This window comes from Tyto alba, unplaced genomic scaffold (assembly GCF_018691265.1).
Source record: "Tyto alba isolate M040663 unplaced genomic scaffold, T.alba_DEE_v4.0 Super-Scaffold_11, whole genome shotgun sequence".
Taxonomy (NCBI): domain Eukaryota; kingdom Metazoa; phylum Chordata; class Aves; order Strigiformes; family Tytonidae; genus Tyto; species Tyto alba.
In genome coordinates this window covers 10,784,930-10,806,362 of record NW_024881273.1, presented here as the reverse complement: position 1 = coordinate 10,806,362, position 21,433 = coordinate 10,784,930, and the positions used below count along the sequence as shown (strand labels likewise).

Genomic DNA, 21,433 nt, shown 5'->3' with positions numbered 1-21,433 from the left:
TCCTGGCAGCAGGCTGGGGGCTTTTGGAGACCTCTGCTCTGTCTCTGAACTTCTCTGGTGTTCCTAAGCATCATTGGTGTCATGCAGACATGGTAAATGCTGGGAAGGGATGTGCCCTGAGTGCTTGTTCTGTGGTTATGTCCAGGATGCGGAGGGCTCCACATGTCTGCACTTGGCTGCCAAGAAGGGGCACTACGACGTTGTTCAGTACCTCCTCTCCAACGGGAAGATGGATGTCAACTGCCAGGTGAGGCCTTTCTGTGAGGGGCAGAAGCTGGTTTTTCTCAGGTCAGGGACCCAAGTCTCTGCAGCGTGCTGTGTGCTCAGTGGTTACTCAGATACAGTTCTGCTGCTGGAGGGCACCTGAAAAACATTATAGGGTGACAGTGCCATGGACATCCTAGTCTACCAGAGAAGGTGATCCCTTCCACTGGCCTCACGGAAACTTTCCTTCTATGTGCTTCAATTTGCAGTTTCTCCTTAAGTCCGAATTTCCTGGTGGAGCCTGTTGCTCAGGGATGTCACTGCTCCTAGCAGGGAGTGGTGGGATCATGGACATGCTGTGGGATGGGTAGAGCCTGGCCCTTGCCATTGCAGAACCTAACCATTGCGGTGGGGCGAGGCAGCACTGCATCAGGGCTCCTTGTTTGGGGAAGGCCAGCTCCCCCAGGCTTCTCAGGGAGCTTTTGTAAGAGCTTTTACACGAGCTGGCTGTTCATTGTGCCTGTTGGACAGTCAGCTGTATTTGAACGACCTGGAGATCCATGGCCAGTGTGCTGGGCTGCAAATAAACTCCAGCTTGCTGAAGCATTTTGGTTTGAATCACGCTGGGCTCTGCAGGACCCTGAGGGACCTCTCCCTGCAGCAGCCTAGGCTGAAGGAGAGTGATGAGACAGACGTGGAGAGGGAAGGGGTCTGTGGCTCCCAGGCAGGGTGCACCCTGCTGTGGCTGCCAAGAGGCTTGTGAAGCCAGCAGGAGACTGTCTTGCCCACTCTGTGTGTCTCACCCTTTCCTTTCCCTCCTCAGGATGATGGAGGCTGGACGCCGATGATCTGGGCCACCGAGTACAAGCATATTGAGCTGGTGAAGCTGCTGCTTGCGAAGGGGTCAGACATCAACATCCGCGACAATGTAAGGTTCTTCCTGGGATCTGTTTCAGAAGTTAAACCACAATCTCTGTTTAAAAGCCAAACAAGCCCAAGGAGGCAGTTTCTGAGCTCAGTGCAGGGGGGTGCAGTGGTCCTTGACACAGGTGGTTTGGGGCAGTGAGTAAACGGTGTCTGGTGGGAGAATTTTCCTCCATATTCTGGGAAGAAGTTTACAGGCTGGCAAGAAGTCCTTTTCCTCCAGTTCTTCTGACATAGCCCACAAGGATGCTGTACATAATGCTGCAGGCTGTAGTCAGCTCTTCTGTGCCTTGCTGCTTCTAATCCACCCGGGTCCACCGTGCTGCCACTTAGACACTGCACTGGGCAGATGCCCCTTGAGTCCAGACTTACCCGTTCCACACTGGTCACAGGCCAGTATGCACTGGGGATGGGCTAGGGGCATCCTGCACGCCTTTTGAGGGGCATAAGCTTGTACTCAGGTTTTTCTGGATGGATTGGGCCGACGCTCTGCCAGCACGTATCGTGACCATGGCTTTTCCTAGTCATAACAGGCATGCAGTCACCAATGTGGACAGAGCGTGCCCAGGCTGGCAGCGCAGCATGCTGGAGCTGCCTCTTGGCCTGCTCTTCACTTCCATAAATCCTGCTCGAGTGGGATGTTCTCTGTACTTGAGTCCCTGGGAGCTCCGTGGGCCCAGCAGCGCTGTGAGTTGGGCTGCGCCAGCTGATTTCACAGGGATTTTCATGTAAACAGAGAAGATACAAGGGAGATGCTGTCTCCTTTTTTCCCCAGTCATCCAGGTTTCTGTTTAGGGGACTCATTATAACAGCACTGCTGCTTTTTTTCTTAACAGTATGTTTCTCATTTTTTCCTTTCTGTCTCTACTTCTGAAACCCCAGAAGTACCTGTAAGGCAAGCTTTGGTGTGAACTGGGGTGCAATGAGCTACTCCAGGCTTTGACCTGCAGATGTCAGATAGTTTGATAAATAAAGAGTAACTGGCTTCACTGCTTTCTACACAGAGTTGTTACAGTGAAGTACCTACCCCACCATCAAGTCACACTCTAGCATGCCTCATGGCAGCATATTTTCTTGTCTAAGGCTCCTTGTGATTTTTAATCCAAGGGCTCTAAGTAGCTGGTTTGTATTTGTCTCCCTAAATGCCCCATTTTGTGTCTTGGGAGCGAGCAGGGGTAGGTGTTGGCATGCTTGTCTCATGGGGCCCAGAAAGATCCAGCTGTTCCCAAGTTGCCATCCCCAGTCTGAAAGCCCCTTCTTGGTAGGAGCCTTTATTTCCGTGGTAGTTTAAATAGTTCCCAGGCGGGCCCAGATCCGATACTGTTCCTAAAAGCAAAAGTCAAGGCGAGAGAGGGGGCTTTTTGGGTTGTTACATTGCTTCAGGGCCCCGGTGCTGAGTCCAAAAATTGACTTGTTTGGTCTGTCACAGAAGCCTTTTGGCTACCAGTTACAAGATCACCCATTAAACGGTGAAATCAGATCGGCTCAGTCAACAATTTACTTGAAGGAAAAATATCCTCTTAGCAGATGTGTGCATCACGTATCCGTTACTGTACCTAAGTTGGGTGTCTCCTGATTGCAGTCATTAAGAAGCAATGTCACTTGTGCTGGGAAACATCATACTCCGCGAGAAACGCTTTTGGCTGCGGTGAAGCTGCTGTTAGGCAGTAGCCGACGCAAGGCAGAGCAGCGAGTCTGGGTGTGTGTAACCTGCCTGCGCAGCAGCGTGTGGTGTGCAATTGGCAGGATTAATTTTTTCTGTAGATTGGTATGCGATGTGATTAGGGGTTTTTTGATAGATGTTACCATAATGGGAGGCAGAAACCATACAGGAAAAGGTCTCCTCACTCCCTGGTGTATGTCAATAGCCTCCCCATTTAAGGAAGGATCTAAGTTAATTTGCAATGACTGAAAGACGCGCTTTATTTTTGCTTTAAAAACTAAAAAGAAAAGTTAGGTGATCATTACTATCATGGCACTGTTGTAATCGACATCTTTAGAGCTTGTCATGGGGAAGGGTTCAAAGTGTGCTGCAAATTGCATTGTAACAGAAAACAGAGTATCATCGCTTAAAATATCTCCATCCAAAAGATGAGTGTTCAGCTATTTCTAGTGCTGCTAGTGAGAGATGAGTACATCCAGTATTTAAGAGATGCCTGAAGTCGGATTGATTGCTTTCCCTGTGGCTCGTGGTTCACTTTCTAGCACCTTCATATACCCTATAGCTTGTGCTGTGCTCTTTTTCTCTTTAATTTTGTAGCACTGGGAGACATGCTAGCTTTCCTGTCTGTCTGGGCTGGGAAAGCTCAGCTTCTAGCCTTTTCCAGCACGTTTGTTCATGTCTGTCACCTCTCTCGTGGATTGATCCAGATTGTTTTGTGCCTTAGAGACAGACGATTTGCCTGCGTGTATGAGGAAGGCGATGGACCGCTTTGTGTGCAGCCTCCCCATCTTTGGTGTGCGGAGGCGGCTGGAGTGAGAACTCCCTGTTTGTCTGTGCAGAGATTTCCCTGCCCGCCCCGGCAGTCCCAACCAGAAGGAGCAATGTAGGGAAGGAGACTGCAAGCCACATGTTGCATGCTGCAGGTGTAGAGCTAAGGATGGTGAAGTCCCAAAGCGATCGGGTTTTAATGCGCTAAACAGCCTCTACTCTGTTGTCTTCCCCTCCAGGAGGAAAATATTTGTTTGCACTGGGCTGCTTTTTCTGGCTGTGTTGACATAGCAGAGATACTGCTGGCTGCTAAGTGTGATTTACATGCAGTGAATATTCACGGAGACTCGCCCCTGCATATTGCAGCCCGAGAGAACCGCTACGAGTGTGTTGTGTAAGTACAGCTCCAGCCCTGCCACTTCTCTTCTTTCCCCTGGTCACTCCTTTCTACCCAGCTGCTGGCTGGCAAGCTCGGGAGATTCTCTGAAATGCTTTTGGCATTGAAGCACAAACCAAAACTGGGATAGCGGGCTTGTTTCTCCGCTGCCCTGCTCCTAGGGGCAGTGGGTCCGAAATAATAGCTGCTGCCAGAGATGGTGGAAAAAAAGGTCAGAAAACGTGGAGTGGTCCTGGAGCCTTGGGCAGAGGGCTTGAGGGGCTGTGCTCGGCCTGGGTTTCCCAGCAGAAAGGTGTCAGGCATCCCTGATGAAAGGTTTGGGGTTTTTTTTCACAACTAGCATGGCATAATATGGTAACAGGGCTTTTCCTTTGTTTCACCACTGCTATGAATAAAGTCATCGTGTGTAGTCACCAAAAGCTGGTGAGTATAAACAAGGGCCAAGTCCAATACCAGTTTTCTGTGGGACTCTTCCATTTCCAGCCTACTCTTCCCACCCCATATCTTTCCCTGTCGGAGAGAGTTTCAAGCCTGTCTGAAGTTGGGCTGGTACCAGCAAGGTACCTGTCATGCCCGAAGCAAGGTGAGGTTTGCCCAGAGCTCCTGTGAGTGCCTAGAGCTCCATTCTGTGGCTTCTGCCAGCGCCTTCGCGTAGAAGGATTCACTGAACCATGCTTAATAAAGAAAACTCAGGTGATTATTCACTACTACAGGCTCTTCCTTGTCCCTTGAGGGCTGGCTGGAGGATGTGATTCAGCTCATTTTCCCCTTGCGCAGTTTCTCTTGGGGGATGCTTATCCTTCCTTGCTGTTTTGCAGTCTCTTTCTTTCCCGTGGTTCGGATGTCACTTTAAAGAACAAGGAGGGTGAGACTCCACTCCAGTGCTCCAGCCTTAACTCTCAGGTCTGGGTGGCCCTACAGATGAACAAGACTCTCAAAGAATCATCTACTGACAAGCCTGCCCAGATAGAGAAGGTCGTGAGCAGGTGAGAGTACGGCTGGCTTTGCTTGTGGCTCTACGAGCCCTTTCACGGGGGAAGGTGGGAGCCTGGTTTAAGAAAGGACTGTAAGTGCATGCTTAGCTTTGTAAACTGGTGTGAAGGGCAGTTTGAGCTTAGTGAGAATTAAGCACATGCTGATTCAGACGGTGGTTTGTAAATTCATTCTCCAAATGGAAATATTCGCAAGCACAAAGAACAATCTGTAAGGCAGGGCGGAAAAAACCCGAACTCTGTTCTAGCCTGAATTGCTTTCAGGCTTTGAATGCTCAGTGATCAAAGACAGTAATTCTGCCCCAGGATGGCATCTGAAGGGCCCCTTGTTCGGGGGAGCTTTTCTTCTGTGACAGTTCTCTTTCTTGCACTAACAGAGACATTGCCCGGGGTTATGAGCGGATCCCGATTCCCTGCGTCAATTCAGTGGACAGCGAGCCTTGTCCTAGCAACTACAAATATGTTTCACAGAACTGCGTCACCTCCCCGATGGACATTGATAGAAACATCACTCATTTACAGGTGAGGGATTGTGTGTCTCCACATGTTTTTTTCCTGTCCTGGTGTGTGCATTCAGAGATGTTGCAGTGCGCACTGCACCTCGGAACAGGTTTTGCATTCAAAATGGGATTGTCTAGTCCTAACATTGCCGTCAAATTCCAGCTAAGGCTGTAGTCCTAAACTCCAGCTCTTGCTCTAGGAGATGGGATCCTGTTTTTCTTCATTTCTGAGACTTAGGCTAACCTCTGCGTTCAGCTGTGTGCTGCAACATCAGCCAGCTGGTGCTGCGTTCAGCTGGTGCTGGCTGATGTGGCTCCCGTTTATCCTTTTCCTCTGTTCTGTATCTGGAGAGTTAGTGAGTTGTTGGGAGACCTTCCTCACGCTGTCTTCCTGCTGACTGCGGCATCCAGGGCGAGGCCTTCACTGTGATCCTGGAAGTTCTCAAAGGGCTGGCTTGTGAAAGCAGAGGTGGGGAAGCGTAGGGTGAGGGTGGCCCCTCTCTGGGCACAGCTCTCCGGTGCCTGACGTGAACTTGCCGTGCCCAAGCCGCGTTGTGCAGCAGCTGGTGGTGGTGGGACTGTGTTGGCTTGGGGAGTGCTGGGGAAGCAGCCAGCTGGAGCACCCATGTGGGAAGAAGCAAGCAGCAGGGGAGGACTGAGACATGGTGTTGCATCATCTCCCAGCTCTGGTCCCTCCTTGGAGCTTTCCTTGTCCTCAAGCGTGGAGTACAGCTCATAGGGCATGGAGGAAGGTTAGTAACGCAGGGGGACATACTCCCATGAGAAATGAAGATGGCTTAGAATAAGATCCCTTCTGCAAGCTGAAGTCCTTTCATGTTCATTGTACGCAGAAATAAATAATGGAGTAAAAATGCCACTGAACCAATGAGGCTGGTTATCTCTCTGGCTAACGAGCTGCAGCAGGGGAAGGTGAAGACTTGGCTCTCCTCTCTGACCCAGTCACAGAAGTTGCTCTTTCAGTTACGTGCGAGTGGTGTGGGGTTAACCCATTTTCTTCTCTTCCAGTATTGCGTATGTATAGACGACTGCTCCTCCAGTAACTGCATGTGTGGCCAACTCAGTATGCGCTGCTGGTATGACAAGGTGAGGACACAGACTCTCCCGTTGGGTTAGACCAGCGTTTGTGAGCTGAACTTTGCACAGTTCAGGGTTTATAATAGTACCTTAAAAACAGTCCCTTGCACAGCTCGTCTACTTTTTGTTTTAAAATGCCTACAGTTGTAGTCTCAGCTTAAAGATGTGTGTGATAATAACAAAATGCATACTCAAAGAAGCTTTTCTAGTGTGATTTATTTGTGTAACTGTCATGCCAACTGAGCCATTAATTATACCCATGTGATAGAGAGCATTTAATAATCCATGCGTGAAATCAGCTTCCATTTCAGAGCAACATAAGAAAAAAAGGCTGTAATATGTAAACAAGGGAAGGGTAATAGAGAGATTTTTTTTTGCCTGCTTTTATTTATTGTGATCCTTCTGGATGAAGGCAAAGTAAAGATGTTTTAACTGCAACATTGCCAGAAGCCTGGTTTATTTTGGGTAAGTATGCTTCAGTCCTCCAGGGAGGTTTTGAGGTTCATATTTGGACAGGTTCTGCTAAGATCAGAAGTTCTGTGAATCTGCAAGTTTCTCCCAGGGGGAATACTGGCACCTTTCTTTGCTTTGTAGCCATTTTATTTACGCATTAATAGGTGATTACATCTTTCAAGCCTTAAAAGCCAAATTTGCTAAATATGATAAACTGCGTCTGTCGCTTCCTTAATCCTGTATGTTTGGTAAATAATTGAATTGTAGCTTTTTTGGAAGTGCTATTTGGGAAGATAATGTGGTGTACTGAGGAACTTGGGTGTACTGGCCTTGTACTCTGGAAGTTTAGGCTTTATTCCAGAGACAGGCTAAGCATCTGCTGCTTCCCTCCAGCACTGCAAAATGATAATAATGATGCTGCACACCAGTTTTTTGCACAGCACTGTAAGAGACCTTTTTTTGGTGGTACATAGGGTGATGTCAGGCAGCAAAAATCTAGGTGGTCTCTTGCTGTTTGTCAGCTGCCAGTGATGGTGGCGAGTGTGCCACTGTCGGGGTGGAGCAAAACCTCTGCAGAAGCTGAGGTCTGACGCTGGTTTTGGGGAGGTTGGGACTCGCTTCCACCTTGGGGTTCTCTGGCCTGTTTTTACATTCGGGGAAATTTCAGCTCTTGGCCTGCCTCTGGTTTGGGGGGGGGTCACAGGAATAGACAGCTAACTTAGTCTTGAATGCTTCTCCTCTCCAGGACGGCCGACTCCTGCCTGAATTCAACATGGCTGAGCCACCGCTGATCTTCGAGTGTAATCACGCGTGCTCGTGCTGGCGAACCTGTAGGAACCGGGTGGTGCAGAATGGGCTCAGGTGAGAAAAAGAATGCAAACGCAGCTTATCTTGGCAAGACTGGCACCAAACTTGTGAGCTTTCTGTCTCTCTAGAGTCTCAGATCACTCATAAACCCACAAAACCCCAGGATTTCCCCAGACGAGACAGAAGCTGGGGCAGGTGCCACCACAGAGCGGTGGGATGCAAGTGGGTTCCTGGGTGCTGCTGGTGGAAATGAAGCAGCAGTGGGTTGATGAGCTCAATTAATAATTGCACCCTGCCCCTGTTGCCATCACGTGGGAACTGTGGCGTTCTTTCATCAGCCTGACCATAAAACATTTAAGTGGCTTGTGGGTTTGCATGAACATCCTAGATGTAACTTCTCAGGTGGTGATCTGTAAAGAAAATAATGGCAACAGAAACTGCAAAGCCTTAATTTGGATCTTGTAAGTTAGCAGACTACATTAGAAATATAGGCCAGCATGCCCAGTCTTAGCTGCTTAAAATTTCCAAGTTATTGGCATGACTCCCCCTGAACTGGGTACCTGAATACCTGTTGGCCTCGGTGCTGCAGATGAGGCCATTAGGATTTTGGTGCCAGGCTAAAAATGTAAAAGTTTTGTTTAGGACCTCTGCTGTGGAGAAGTTTGCCACTGCACTAACTTCGAAGGAATCCCACTGCAAAAAAAGACTTTTGCAAATTTTTTGTAGTACTGACAACACTTTTTTTTGCAAGCTTTATAGTTTCAATGACATTTTGCAATGTTAAAAATAAGTAAGAAAAAAGCTCTATGCGTTTCCACAGAACTTTACCTCTCTCTGGTTTTTCCTGCCAAGCTCCAGAGCTCTGGTGTCTATGTGGGTGTTTATTTAGGAGCTGTACAGCTAGAGCTGTTGCTTTTGCATTTTTGCCTTGCTAGTGTTTTTCTGAAAGGCTGGGAGGGCTGGAAACCCAGCCGGGAGCCTGGGAGAGCGGCTGTGTTGGGAAGCTGGCGGTAAGGTGAGGTGCTTGGCAGAGCTTTGCGTGAGGTCCCTGGGGAGGCAGCGGAGGAAACCTCCTGCGCTTGGGCTGCAGCGCGACACATGGGTGCTCCCGCTCCGCTTTCAGCGCTTCCTTTATCAGATTCGCTCCAAATTAACTCCGCTTGGCAGCACACACGTTTCCATCTGGCAGGCTGACCCAGCTCAGCCGGGAAGCTGAGATTGGAGCCACGGTCCCGCTGCTGCCGGTGTCGGTCCCGACAGCAGAGCTTGAACCTGAGCTTGGCTCTCTGCTCCGCTGTGATGGAGGAGGCAAGACCAGGGGGGAGCTTCCTCAAGCCCGAAATGCAGCGTTATAACTGGTTTCTCTGAGAACGATTGTTCTCATGAAGTCATGTTTTGCCCTGGTGAAGGCTCCAGGGGCTGGGAGCATATACAAAAAAACACACAGCCCTGGTTTGAGCTGACAGTGCAAGAAGGGAATGTGTAGGGGAAGAGAAGTACTGGAAAAAAGCAACAGGGTGAGGTTAAGGTGAGCATCAGATTTCTCTTTATTCCGATAACAGCATTGCTGAGAGTGGGTTTTGCTTCCCTCAGGGACAGAGCAAGCCTTCCCTAGCCCTGGGGACTCTTCATTCTGCACTTAACTCAAGTTCTGGCTGAGCAGGAGGCAGAATGACTTACAGGATTGTTTCTCTGCCTATAAACTTCATCAGTAAAATTCCACAGAGCAGCTATTACACCAAGAAGTTTCAATTTGCAGCGTTTCTTCCTTGTCTTTCAGCCAGGGAGCTGGAGATGATGGAGTTGCTAAATGCACTGGCCTCAGCAGAGGGCAAAGGGATCAGAGCACTTAGCTCAAGGTGTTCTTAATTCACCGTAAGCTCCCTGCCTTCCCCCCGCAGCACCCCTCCCTGCAGGGCTACGCTCACTGCCTTAAGTCCCCTTCCACCTTCCCTGCCTTCCCCTGAGTGCTGGGTGTGTGCCTGGAGGGGAAAAGAAATGCTGGTGGCGGGATTCTGGTGTCCCACGTGTAAATCAACAGTATAACCAAAGAGAGCACCCAGTCCCGTACCGCCTTCCCCATCCCTAGGTGTGCACCCTGCGAGGTGCAGCTGGGCAGGGAGGAAGGCTTGGGGGATGCCTGTCCCTTGTCCCCAGGCAGTTTCCATCGGAGCACCTGCCCACCCGCTCAGAGCAGCCGTGGGAGGGAGCGCGCCCGCGGTGGTGCCAGCGTGAGAACTGGGGGGGTTGAAGGTTGAAATCGTCTTCGAGTTTGTGGCAGGTTGTTGGTTTTTTTGCTCATCTCTCTATGAAAAATTGGTTGTCTTTCTGCAGAGCGCTGCCATTAACGTGGCTTCATGTCTTCTTTTCCAGGACTCGATTGCAGCTTTATCGGACACAAAAGATGGGCTGGGGTGTGCGAACAATGCAAGACATTCCACTGGGAACCTTTGTGTGCGAGTAAGTTATTCAGCTTTCATTAGCTCACGCAAATGTATTGCTTCCCAAGGGCAGGATGGTTTGCTCCTCTTTAAGGAGAGGTTTTCATGCAAATCAAACTGGCATTGAGCCGAGCTGCTTGCCCTCCATCAGAGGTTTCCTGACTCCATTTCCTGCTGTTTGTCCTTCTCCTCATAGTGTGGAGCTTTCTCCACTCCCCTCCGGGATCTGTTCTCAGCTCTTACCCCTCTGAAACACAAGTGATGCGGGAAAAATGCATTTGAGTTGTGCTGCAGATGTCTCGTGTTCATCGTGGATGTGGGACACTTAAGGCCAAGGCAATTTGGAACAACTTCTTTCTATCATGTCTTTTTCTGTTTCAGTACTGACTTCTCAAGAGGTTTTCCAGTGTCACAGCTCTGGCTTTAGTCTGATTCAGCAAAACAGTAAAGCACTTGGTGTTAAGCACATGTTTCGGCCCTGATTCAATAAAGTACTTGAGAACAAAACTGTTCAGACTTACGTCAAGTGAAAAAACTGCAGTCGAACCCCATGGTTTTTAGGCTTTAAAGTAGTATATGTACTTTATTAAATATTTTGGAAAGTGTTTTCTTCATTGCAATGATACAGTGAGTTAAGACCTTCTAAATAAGGCTGGATTCGTGCCCTTCATGGAAATAGATGCTGGGTTTTTTAGAACTAGTTACTGATGTTTTATAGAATTGGGGCTGGGGACTAAGTAAAATTACTGCAGAATTTAAAAGAAATAATAAAGGAAGAGAAAAATCTGCATTGGATTAGCTAAGTATCTCTTCCATGTTAGAAGCTGCCAGATTCTAAGATGTTTTTTTTCAGAGATAAAGCTTGAAACTGCTGTTTGTGGGGAGTGTCTCAAGTCTGTCTTAGGTGAGGCTTCCTGTTAAGTCCCAAAGGTCTTGGAGTCCTCGTTCAGGGCCCAGAGATGGGCCAGAACCTGAAAGTAAACGGCTCCCAAACAAAAATGGCACTGACTTAACCAACTCCTACTGGAACGCTGATATGTGAGAGGAGTAAGCAGTGGTGAACAGGCAGCCCTGCGCAGCGGCGTAATAAACAGACGGGCACATTGTGCGGCACGTCAGAGCTGATGGGGTTCAGATACCACAACCAGCTAACTCTTCCCTCCACCCTTGCCAGGAGGTGCTGACACTGTTTCAGTGGTAGGCGATATCTTCTTCATTATCGAAATGAACTGCATATTAAAAAGCTGAGCTAATTTATGTCCTGCCTGTGCATGTTCCTCCTTGTCCCCATCACTCACACACACACAGGTTATTTATTCAACTCACCGATTTCCAGTTCTTGTCTCCTCTTCAAGCCAGCTGCACCAGTATCCTTCCTGTGAGCCTTTACATGCAACCTGTAGACTTGGTTTCTTCTTTTCCTCCCTGTATTGGCAGTGCTTGGGGGCTGCTTGCACACAGCAGCTCCAAGAATTGGCTCTTTTAGAACAGCATTTTGCATTAAATGTCTGGATTAGAGCCCTGAACGGGTAGGCGCTTTGCACGGGGTTTAGTACTCTGCTTTGGAAGGATGATAATTGCATTGGTGTAAGGATGACTTCTGTTCCATAATTTTTCATGTATACCCGCACGGGGGGCAAATCTGGAATAGTTCTCCCAACGCTTTTATTTTGCAAACTCTGCTGGTCCCGACTGTTAATGCCTTTCTTACACACATCCTGCTTTTCAGCCTGCTCCATACCTTCACGTACCTTTCAACTTTTCTCTGTGATCACTGCAGAAGTGGTTTGCCTTTCCGTTCCTGCTTGCAGGCTGTCCCTCCAGCAGCCCACAGCAGCTTCTGCAGGCAGCGTTTAGCAGCGCTCAGAGCCGCCTGGTAGCTGGGAGCGAGGCTTGGCCAGTGGTGGCCAGCCAGCTCTCCCCCTGTCGTCACCGAGGCTCCCCAGACCCTCCAAACAACCTCGGGTAGCTTCAGCGCAGTGCTGGAAGCAGCAGCTCAGCGAGGGGAGGTGCAGCAGTGTCCCCCTCCCTGCCCCTCTGGGCTCCCACGGAGTTTTTAGGCCCTTCCACTCACAGATGCTCAGGAGCGTGCTCGTGTGCAGGTTTCTCCCTGGCCTCTGGATTTGTCACTGCTCAGGAGCTGCTATTGCTCAGCCTGTGCTGACGTTGCTGTGGGTTGTTCTGAATCTGCTCTGTTCATGCTTGGTTGGTAGATGGTGTAACTGCTCATTCTGGAGATGGTGCAGCTGGTTCGGGGCTTTTGTTGGAGAGCCTGTGAATTAGTGGGATGCAGAAACCAGAAGTTTGTGAGGATCTGGTCTGTTCCTTTCGGTGCACATCCATTGCGTGGTCTTCAAATATTTAATTCCTGTACAAAACAGTGATGCTCTAATAAGATACCATCTGCATTGAGCCAGGTATTTTAGCCACACCTTCAGTCAAAGAAGCCCCAGGCGTCTTGTCTCCCCCACTCCCTGGAAAACACTGGAGCCTGTGCTAGGGACTTCTTTTTGCTCTTGATTTTTGCATGGAGTGTGCTCTGATCTCGCAGTGATGAGTGGCAGTGTAAAGCTCAGAGATGTACTTACTCGTTGTCAGCGTGCTGAGAAGAAAGATGCTGGCTGGACTTGGGGAGTTTCTTAAATGAAGGAGCTGATGCTCCTGCTCTTTTTTAGGTAGGAATGTGTACCTCTGGCACATTCTTCCATAACTTTTGACCTGAGAAATTAGGGAACCATTTGTGTATCTATGCAATCCTGAAAAGTTACTTGAACAGTCTTTAAAGGAACATCAAACCAACAATTTTTAATTAGATCGTGGGTTTTTTGGTGTTTCACTGAGTTGTAAACCTGAAGTGGCTGTCCCTGAGCAGAGTGCCTCTCTGTGCAGCATTATTCAGCTTTTTCTCAGCTGCTGCTGGCTACTGTGCCATGCTACAGCAATTTCTCTCCCTCTCTGGCTATCATCTTCCTATTGCTTTAGGTCACCAACGAGCGTGTGATTTCCAGTAATGCTGCAGCCTTACGGGAGCACTTAATAAATAACAAGATGCAGTGGGGGCAAACAGGAGGATCACACGCGGCGGCAGCCTCCTGCTCTGGCAGAGCAACTTGGCCAGATTGCTCAGATTTGGGAACTGCAGCCAAACGATCCCTTGTCATGGTGCGCGGGGGTCCTCTCCAGGTTAAGGTTTCGTGGCTCTCCTCTTTCCCAGCCCTGGAGTTAAATACTGCCTTGAGCCCCAGGGGGAAATGGATACGGTTGGTTAACACTTCAAAAAAGCCTTGAGAGATGCAGAGGAATGCTGTGGTGATGGCTGCTGATCATGGAAATCTCTGTTGATGCTGCGAAGAATATTTATTCATATTGTGAATCCTCTGCTTATAATTAATTAGAGTTGCATTGCAGGCCAGGAAGAGTTATATACCTGAATCTGCTGTGCTGTTGCTTTTTTCTCATATCCTCCCTTCAGTTCAGTACCTCTCCTGTTGTGCCTCTGGTCAGGGCAGGAGATGTTGAACCTTGACGGTCCAAAACCATCTCAGGTGGAGACAGGGAGACAAATGTGGGAACCCCAGTGCTGCAGGGACTCCTGCAACAAGGGGGGTTTGTATCAAAACCAGTATCTGCCTGGGGTGTGAAAGGTGCTGCGTGTATTTAGTCCTTCTCAGCAAGCCAGGCCAAGCAGCACGTGCTTCGTGGTGCTCAGAGGACCTGGTTGTAATCTGCCCTGCCCCTGGTTTTACAAGGTGCTTGTCGGTGGGATCACAGCTCTGATTTATTCTGGTTTGAGAGGGATTGAGAAAGAAGCCTAGATCCTTCCAGGGATCCTGCCAGGTTAGGTTAGACTTAAAACTTTTAAAACAAAACTTTTTAAAGTGTGTCCTGGAAAACACAGGAAAGACAGACACAAACATTTTGCTCTGGGATGTAAACAGCACAAGCACTGCAGTGGTGAATAGGAGAGCCAGGGCGTGAGTCTGACCGTGAACATAGAGTTGCATTAATTTGTTGATCTTGGCCCGCAAAGAGATTTGCAAAAGGAAACATAGTCCTCGGGAAAAAGTAAATTTTGTTGGAAGACTCCATTTTTAAAATTAAAAGTGTTGCCCTGAAAAAGATGGAGTATGGAGCCAGGTTTTAGCTGCGGTAAGTTGGCAAAGCTCAGTTTGCCCTGGGTGGCTTCGAGATGACCTGCACTGCTTAGGCTGTGGGTTGGCATCTGTGGCTGGGCTGTATCCCTTTCTTGCCCTCTTCCCAGAAAGAGATGTTTAAACCTCAGCTTGCGATTGCATGAACATCTTATTTCTGCCTTTCCTGTTTGCCCGCAGGTACGTTGGTGAGCTGATATCCGATTCCGAGGCAGACGTCCGGGAAGAAGACTCCTACCTCTTCGACCTTGACAACAAGGTACTGTATCTGAAGGTGTCTAATGAGATAAACCCGAGGTCTTGCCTCTCCAAAAGAGCAAAGAGCATGCTTGTCTCCATCTTGATGTGCAGCACCATCTGAAAGCCTGCAAAAAGGAGGACGACATCCTCGCTGCGTTTTAGTCAAAATCCAGAGTAGCTGAGGTAGGGCTCAGCGCTTGTTCAGCTGGTCACAGCCCAGCAGCACTGGGCCGCTGCGGTACGTGCTGCCCACACCAGTTTTGATGCAAGATGCTCGTCTGTCAAAACCGTTCGGGCATCCTGAGTTCAGTTGTTTGGTGTTTGATACTCAAGTGTGTATATGCAGGCTTGCAGCTGGGTTGGCTGGCAGCTCGGTAAGGTCTTCATAAAAAGATGGTCTGGAAGACTGGGAAAAAAACCCACCCTGTTCACTTATAAAGGGATCCGTCAGATACCCTGGCAGAGACTCGAGGTTTGTTCTGCTGGTAGTTATCCTGTGCTGCTCTGCAGAGGGTTTTCTCAGAGCAGAAATCTTGCTTTGAAAAGTGTGACTGACCTAAAGCTTCTAAGCATGGCCATCACTTCAGACTTCCCTTGGGAAAGGAGAAGAGAGGAAGGTAAGCTGGGGACTCAGAGGAGTGGGGTGGCTTCCAAGGAAGGCTGTCAAACTGTCTTGTTCCTATCATCAGCTACTGACAAAGAAACTTTACTTTTTTTACTTTTTTTTTCTTTGATTTCTTTTTTTTTTAAAGCAACACATTCAACAACTGAAAAAAGATAAGTAACGAGTCTTGTAGTCAGTCTGAAAACAGTGGGGTCAAACTGTAATTAAGAAGTTGAAAAGCAGCAGGGACTTCAGCCTGCTTTGTGCATTTATGAGCAAGAGCCCACCTGGGCCTTTCCTGGCCTTTAGGTTAGCCCCTGGCTGGCTGCCTTGAGGGAGAACCTCTGCGTTTGCTCTTATGAAGCCTTCAGTGAAGCAAGGAGAGAGACCCAAGTACAGGCATAAGCATCTTCTTTTTTCAGGGTATCTCCAAAGTCACCTTGTAGAAATCTGTTGTAGTGTCTGTAGAAAGCCAGGCACCAAGTCACTGAGTGATGGGTAAGGGAAGCCCATCGGGCCGGCTGGAGGAGGGCAGGGCAGAGCCAGCTGTGTCCTGTGGCCTCCTGAGGGATGGGAAATCACTGAAGGTGTGAACCCCAACCCTCGAAGGGCAGCCTTGGGTCCTGGTGTGTCTCAGAGGAGTGGCCTGAATGGGCTTTGGCTGCAGTGAGAGCGGTGGGGTCGTCAATTTCTGTTGTCCCTGTTCCTTGGGTTGTTGTCACTCAGGGCGGGTGTGTGGTGCATGGTTCAGTGTGCCAGGTCCTGCAGTCACATCCCGTTTCGCATCTGAAAGAGGGCAAACATCAAACAGCCAAAACGTACTGCCACTGCTGGCTTCCCAGGAGGAAGACATCGCACAACAGATGCTCTCTGAGCTTCCACTGCTTAAAGGGATGGTTTTCTTGTCTCTGTACTAGAGAGCTGGAAAAAAACATGCTATTTCTGGGAAAGACGAAGTTGGGCTGTAGCTGCTGTGGTTGCTTTCTGTTGGTGCTCAGCCACCCCTTTCCCACACGCAGGCCCATCCTCTGCAGCCCTTGCTCACACTTGGCCTTGCTGTGCTCCATCGAGGAGCTGTGTGACCCCAGGCAAGATGGGCTTTCTCTGGGCATCCCCCCTTCCAAGAAAGCCCAGTGCCTTCCCGCTCTTGAGGACCAGACTCCTCTCACCCCATAGCAAGTTCATGGTTTCTCCTTCCCCTCTCTGGCTGCCACTGTACGACTCTAAGTTCCCAATGCCCTCACAGCAGGGTGGGAAGCAGTTTGCTTTGGGACTTGTCCTCCTCCCCAGCTTCCCAGTGAGAACTCTGCCTGTGTTGCTCAAGGCAGCAGGCTCCTTTCTAGAAGGAACACATCTTGATGTGCATGGTGGAGAGCTCGGATCTCACCAGGTGGTCACTAGATGTGACAGCGGGTGATGTTGTCCTCACCGACCGTGACATTTCCATGGATGAAAGCGAGGGCCTGATGGGAATTACTTATAACTGAAATCAGAGCTGCTTACCCTGTGTGTGATACGGGACCGTGTGGGGTGACGCCTCCCCCGGGCGTGGGGACGTCTGCCCTGGGCTCCCGCGCCAGCCGGGTGGTGTGATCTGGCACAGCTCGTCCATTAACGATTGCAAGGTGCTTGCCCAAAAGGGAGTTTGAGCACCACTAATGGATCCTTTTGCTTTTGGCCTCTTTGCAACTGAAATTAACTTCTGTAATTAAAGTCTCTGCTTTGCACAGTCATTCTCTGCTGGAATAAAAAAGCCCTGAGGGGGGCTCTTTTATTTTCAAGGAAAACAAAATATTACTGCTCTCTGGAAAGGGAATTTCTGTGTTCTCACTTTCACTCTTATCTGCAAAAACCTGTGTTTTCTCGAGGCTCTGGCTTTGTGTTTCCTAGCTGTCACGTTCAATTAGAGGACAGAACAGTTGCCTGTTCCCCTGTCCAGTGGCTTTTACCCATAAGGTGTCTGCCTGCCCCAAACATCGATCCCACTGCGCCGAACTGGTGCTTTAGCAGAGCAGGACTGGGGAGGGCTGGTGCGCCAGCCGGTGTCAGGGGCATTTTAAAAGGTCTTTGGGCTGGTGGGGGCAGAGTGCTGTGCAGCAGACTGTATTTTCAGGGTACTGGTGAGTATAACAGTGTGCGTGTTTAGTCCTTTTAAACCCACGGTGGGTGTCCTGCCCTGGCAGTGGCTCTTCTTGAAGCTCTCCAGAGCGTTAGTGGAATGACCGCTTGTTTTATTTAAACAAGTAGCAGTAACAAGACTAACCCCAACCTCATCTAATGAAAGACGCTGTGTTTCTCCTCCAGGACGGAGAGGTGTACTGCATAGATGCCCGTTTCTACGGCAACATCAGCCGCTTTATAAACCACCTCTGCGAGCCAAACCTCATCCCGGTGCGAGTCTTCATGTCACATCAGGACCTCCGCTTTCCCCGGATTGCCTTCTTCAGCACGAGGCATATAGAAGCCGGGGAAGAGATCGGGTAGGTGCTGTCCCCGGGGCTGCCCTTGGCGGGCAGCCAGTGCCTCGCTGGGGGAAGGATGGGGTCCAGAGAGATGAAAACTTGCTGCTCCCGAGCTTCGCTCCGTCCCTTTGCTCCCGGGGCCGTGTCCCCAGAGTCCCCTGGGGATCCCGCAAACACGCTCCGTCCCTTGAAGCTTTGCCAAAGCCCAGAGCGTGGCGGCACCGAGGACTGCCGACCCCGGCGCCTCGCTCTGCCTGCTTCTGCTTTGCCGTGACCCCGTCTCTGTCTCTCTGTCTCTCTCTCTCTCTTGCAGGTTCGACTACGGAGACAGGTTCTGGGACATCAAAGGCAAATACTTCAGCTGTCAGTGCGGTTCACCCAAGTGCAAACACTCGAGCTCAGCGCTGGCCCAGCGGCAGGCGAGCACCTCGTCCCAGGACACGCAGGAAAACGGGCTCCCCGACACCAGCTCTGCCATGGCAGCCGGCCCCTTTTGAGGCTCCGCTCCCCAGAGACTGACTTGTTTTAACCCTATAGATTCACATACTGTCTGAATTTCCATTTAAAGAGAAAAAACCTGAAAAACGAGAAAAAAAAAAAAACACACACACAAAAAAAAAAAAAAAAAAAACAAACAAAAAAAAAACCGGCTCAAGGAAAGCCAAGGGTTCGTGACACTTAGGGCTGTGCCACCGACTGTTACTTGAGGAATAAGTAAAAGCAAATCCCACCTCCGTGATGTTGTTCTCCCCTCCCTGGTCCTGGAAAGCTGCTGGTTTTCACAGATGCGTGTGGAGGGGTGGCTGTTGCGTTTTTTTTTCCATGCGAGCTGTCCTGGCCTCCGTCTCTTAATGTGCTAAGTGTTGTCAGAGCCAAGGGAGAGCCGCCCGTCCTCCGACTGTTGTTAATTGAATGGATCGCTCATGCCAAGTCATCTCCAGTTCACTTGTAATAAACTTTGAATACTTGATGGGACTTTCTTTCTAAACGCCGGGGGGAGCGGGGAGGGAGCGGGAGGTGCTGGCGTTTGAGTTTGCTTGGCACAGCCCTGGGGCGAGGTTCTGCTGGTTGGTTTTTGTTGGTTTGTTTGGTTTTTTTGGTTGTTTTGTTGTTGTTTTTTTTTTTTTTTTTTTTTTTAAGAAAAAAACAACCCTGAATTTCTCCCACGTCTCACAGGATGTTGCGGTGGGGCCTTTCCCTAGGAGCGAGAGGGCATTTCCAACAAGTACCCTCCTTGTTACCAAACCCACTGGCTTTTTTCTCTTCCGATGAGAAGAAACCCACAGTCCTTACAATCCCTCTGGTCCCTGGCTCCCTCCCGAGCTGACCGGAGCCGCTTCCCCCGAGGCCCCGCTCCCTCCCGGGCTCTCTCCGTTACAAACCAGCTCTCGTCTGCGCCGCTTGGCCGTGTTACTGTCTCAGTGTTCGGTTCGTCCGTGGAAGGATTTCCCTCACCCCGTCGCATTAGTGGTTTTAGAGAGGGAAGGTTGAAGGGGATTGTACAAGACACTAACTTCTTAAGAAAATCAGTTTTTTTCTTTTTTTAAAATAAAGCAAACGATATATATATTAGAGAGAACCTCAACTCGCGTCTGCCGGCTGGGGCGAGCAGCAGACAGGACGCGTCACGGCGAGGAGATCCCAGATGCCACCAGCTCGTCTGTTCCCATCACTTTTCTCAACGCTGGGCACCTTCGATTAATTTTTAAGCTACACACTATGAGGTTTCAATAAACTGATTTATTTTTTACCATTACCGAAACATTGGGGACTAGCATTAAAAAGAAAAAAAAAAAAAAAACACAAAAAACCCTACAAAAAATAAACAAAACGACAACAAAAAGAAACCACAAAACAAAACGGTGCTGATTCTGGTGTGATTTTTGCTCACCACGTGAATATAAACTATCAATTGTATAAAAAGAACAAAGTGATTTTAGTATAAAAATGCAGGAAAAAAACAAAACTTTTTTTAAATTGTTAGTATTGTAGTGTGAATAAATTTGCCATCACCTTTTGTGTGGTGGCTGGGCAGGTCATTATCTTAATTTTTTTTTTTTTTTTTGCATATATCTTTAAATACTGTAATTAGTGCAGTAACAGTTTTTTTTTTTTTTGTTCATCTCTTCTAGAACATTCATAATGCCGTCATGTTTATTATTATTATTTTTTTCTGTTAATGTTTTTGACAGTTTTAAAGGAGCAGCCTTTTGGCTCTGATCATTTTCTTGTTCTGTTTTCAATGAAATCAATAAAAAAAGAAAAAAAAAAAAAAAGTGCTTTAAAAGGAGTTTGGCCTCTTTGTCTGCCGTGCTGGTGGGGATGGCAGCGTGCGGGACTGGGCTGGCGCTGAGACCTCATGCTTGGGCTTAAAAGGAAAATTAGGAAAGCAAGAAACAACCCGGCATGCTTTTATGAGAGAGGAAAAAACCCCGACTGGTCAGGGGGGGGATCAGTTTGGGTTTTAAATTTTGTGTCCGAGGCATCCGAGCTGGGAGCCTGGCCCCGCTGCGGGGTGAGCGGTGCTGGCACTCCCCGCTGTGCAGAGCTGGGCCCAGGCTTTGGGGGGTGCCTGATGCCTCCTCGTCACCGGCACGGGGGCAATTAAATCAAATTAAAAAAGCCAAGGAAAGGGGCGGGGGGAGAATGTCCTGCTTGTGAGCAGCCTTGGGCACGGTTCCTGTCATGGGAGGAGGCAGCGGGGAGGGACCGCAGGACTCCCCGTGGGTGTTTGGCTGGGCCAGCAACACTGAGCAGGCCAGGGGCTGGGTTTGGGGGTGCTGGGGGGGTCCCGGGGGAGCAGGGCTGGGTTTGGGGGTGCTGGAGGGTCCCGGGGGAGCAGGGCTGGGTTTGGGGGTGCTGGGGGGTCCCGGGGGAGCAGGGCTGGGTTTGGGGGTGCTGGAGGGTCCCGGGGGAGCAGGGCTGGGGGTCCCCCAGGAGCAGCGGGCGCGGGGTGTGGGGGGGTGCTGCCGGGGCGGCGTGACTAAGCACAGCCACCGCGCACCCTCGCCGTCAACCCGCGTCGGGAAAACAAGCAACTCTGAGTCACTGCCAGTCAATAGCTCATAAAAATATTCATAAATGGTAGGAAAAGCCCGGCCCGATGCCAGCCAGGGATGGGAGGAGTGTGGGGGGGGACACTTCGGCCATGGCCTCGCACGCTCGCCCACCTCTCACCAACCTGGCAGGAGCCTTCATCACCTGCAGAGCCCTGGAGGTGCCCTCATCATCCTCACTCACAAGTTGGGCAGCTCGAGGGCAGTGGATCAATACAATCCAGTGTCTTTGGGTTGGGTTGGTTTGATAAGAAACGCTGGGGTTTGCTGCTGGAGTTGCAAAGGGTGCCGTTAGGAATAGCCAGAGCTGTCGGGAAAAGCGAGCAGGACCCTTGAAGACACCCGTGTGCCCTTGTACGTCGAGACCATTTAACTATGGGCTAATGCTAATTATAATAATACATTCCAATACTGTAGAATTAAACATTATAATGAAAATAATATGCTTTAATTGAAGGTAAAAAGTGAAAAACCCCCAGAGAAATCTAATCTCTGAACACAACTTTCCTGAAATCAGTTATTTTCCTGGAGTCGAGGGTGGAAACACACGTGTTTTCGATGGTGTGTGGGGTCACACGATGCTGGTCCTGGGTGCAGAGAGGATTTGCACCCAGCAGAGATGGGTGGAGGTTGAATGCACCAGCTTGCACACAGTTACAGGTAACCCCCAGCACCT

General features: G+C 49.5%; 1 protein-coding gene across 13 annotated transcripts in view; it reads left to right on the top strand.

Moving 5' to 3' along the window:
* Positions 1-19,502, top strand: part of EHMT1 (euchromatic histone lysine methyltransferase 1) — a 121,636-nt gene extending 102,134 nt beyond the window's left edge. For all 13 annotated transcript variants that reach the window (XM_042786495.1, XM_042786502.1, XM_042786501.1 and 10 more), the window contains 11 exons: positions 146-247; positions 1,028-1,132; positions 3,799-3,953; positions 4,775-4,942; positions 5,326-5,470; positions 6,475-6,552; positions 7,742-7,857; positions 10,177-10,263; positions 14,576-14,654; positions 17,544-17,719; positions 18,015-19,502. In XM_042786495.1, the coding sequence (XP_042642429.1) occupies positions 146-247; positions 1,028-1,132; positions 3,799-3,953; positions 4,775-4,942; positions 5,326-5,470; positions 6,475-6,552; positions 7,742-7,857; positions 10,177-10,263; positions 14,576-14,654; positions 17,544-17,719; positions 18,015-18,198 (1,395 nt within the window). In that variant the 3' untranslated portion in view covers positions 18,199-19,502. The remainder of the gene's footprint in view (positions 1-145; positions 248-1,027; positions 1,133-3,798; positions 3,954-4,774; positions 4,943-5,325; positions 5,471-6,474; positions 6,553-7,741; positions 7,858-10,176; positions 10,264-14,575; positions 14,655-17,543; positions 17,720-18,014) is intronic.
* Positions 19,503-21,433: the final 1,931 nt, after the last annotated feature.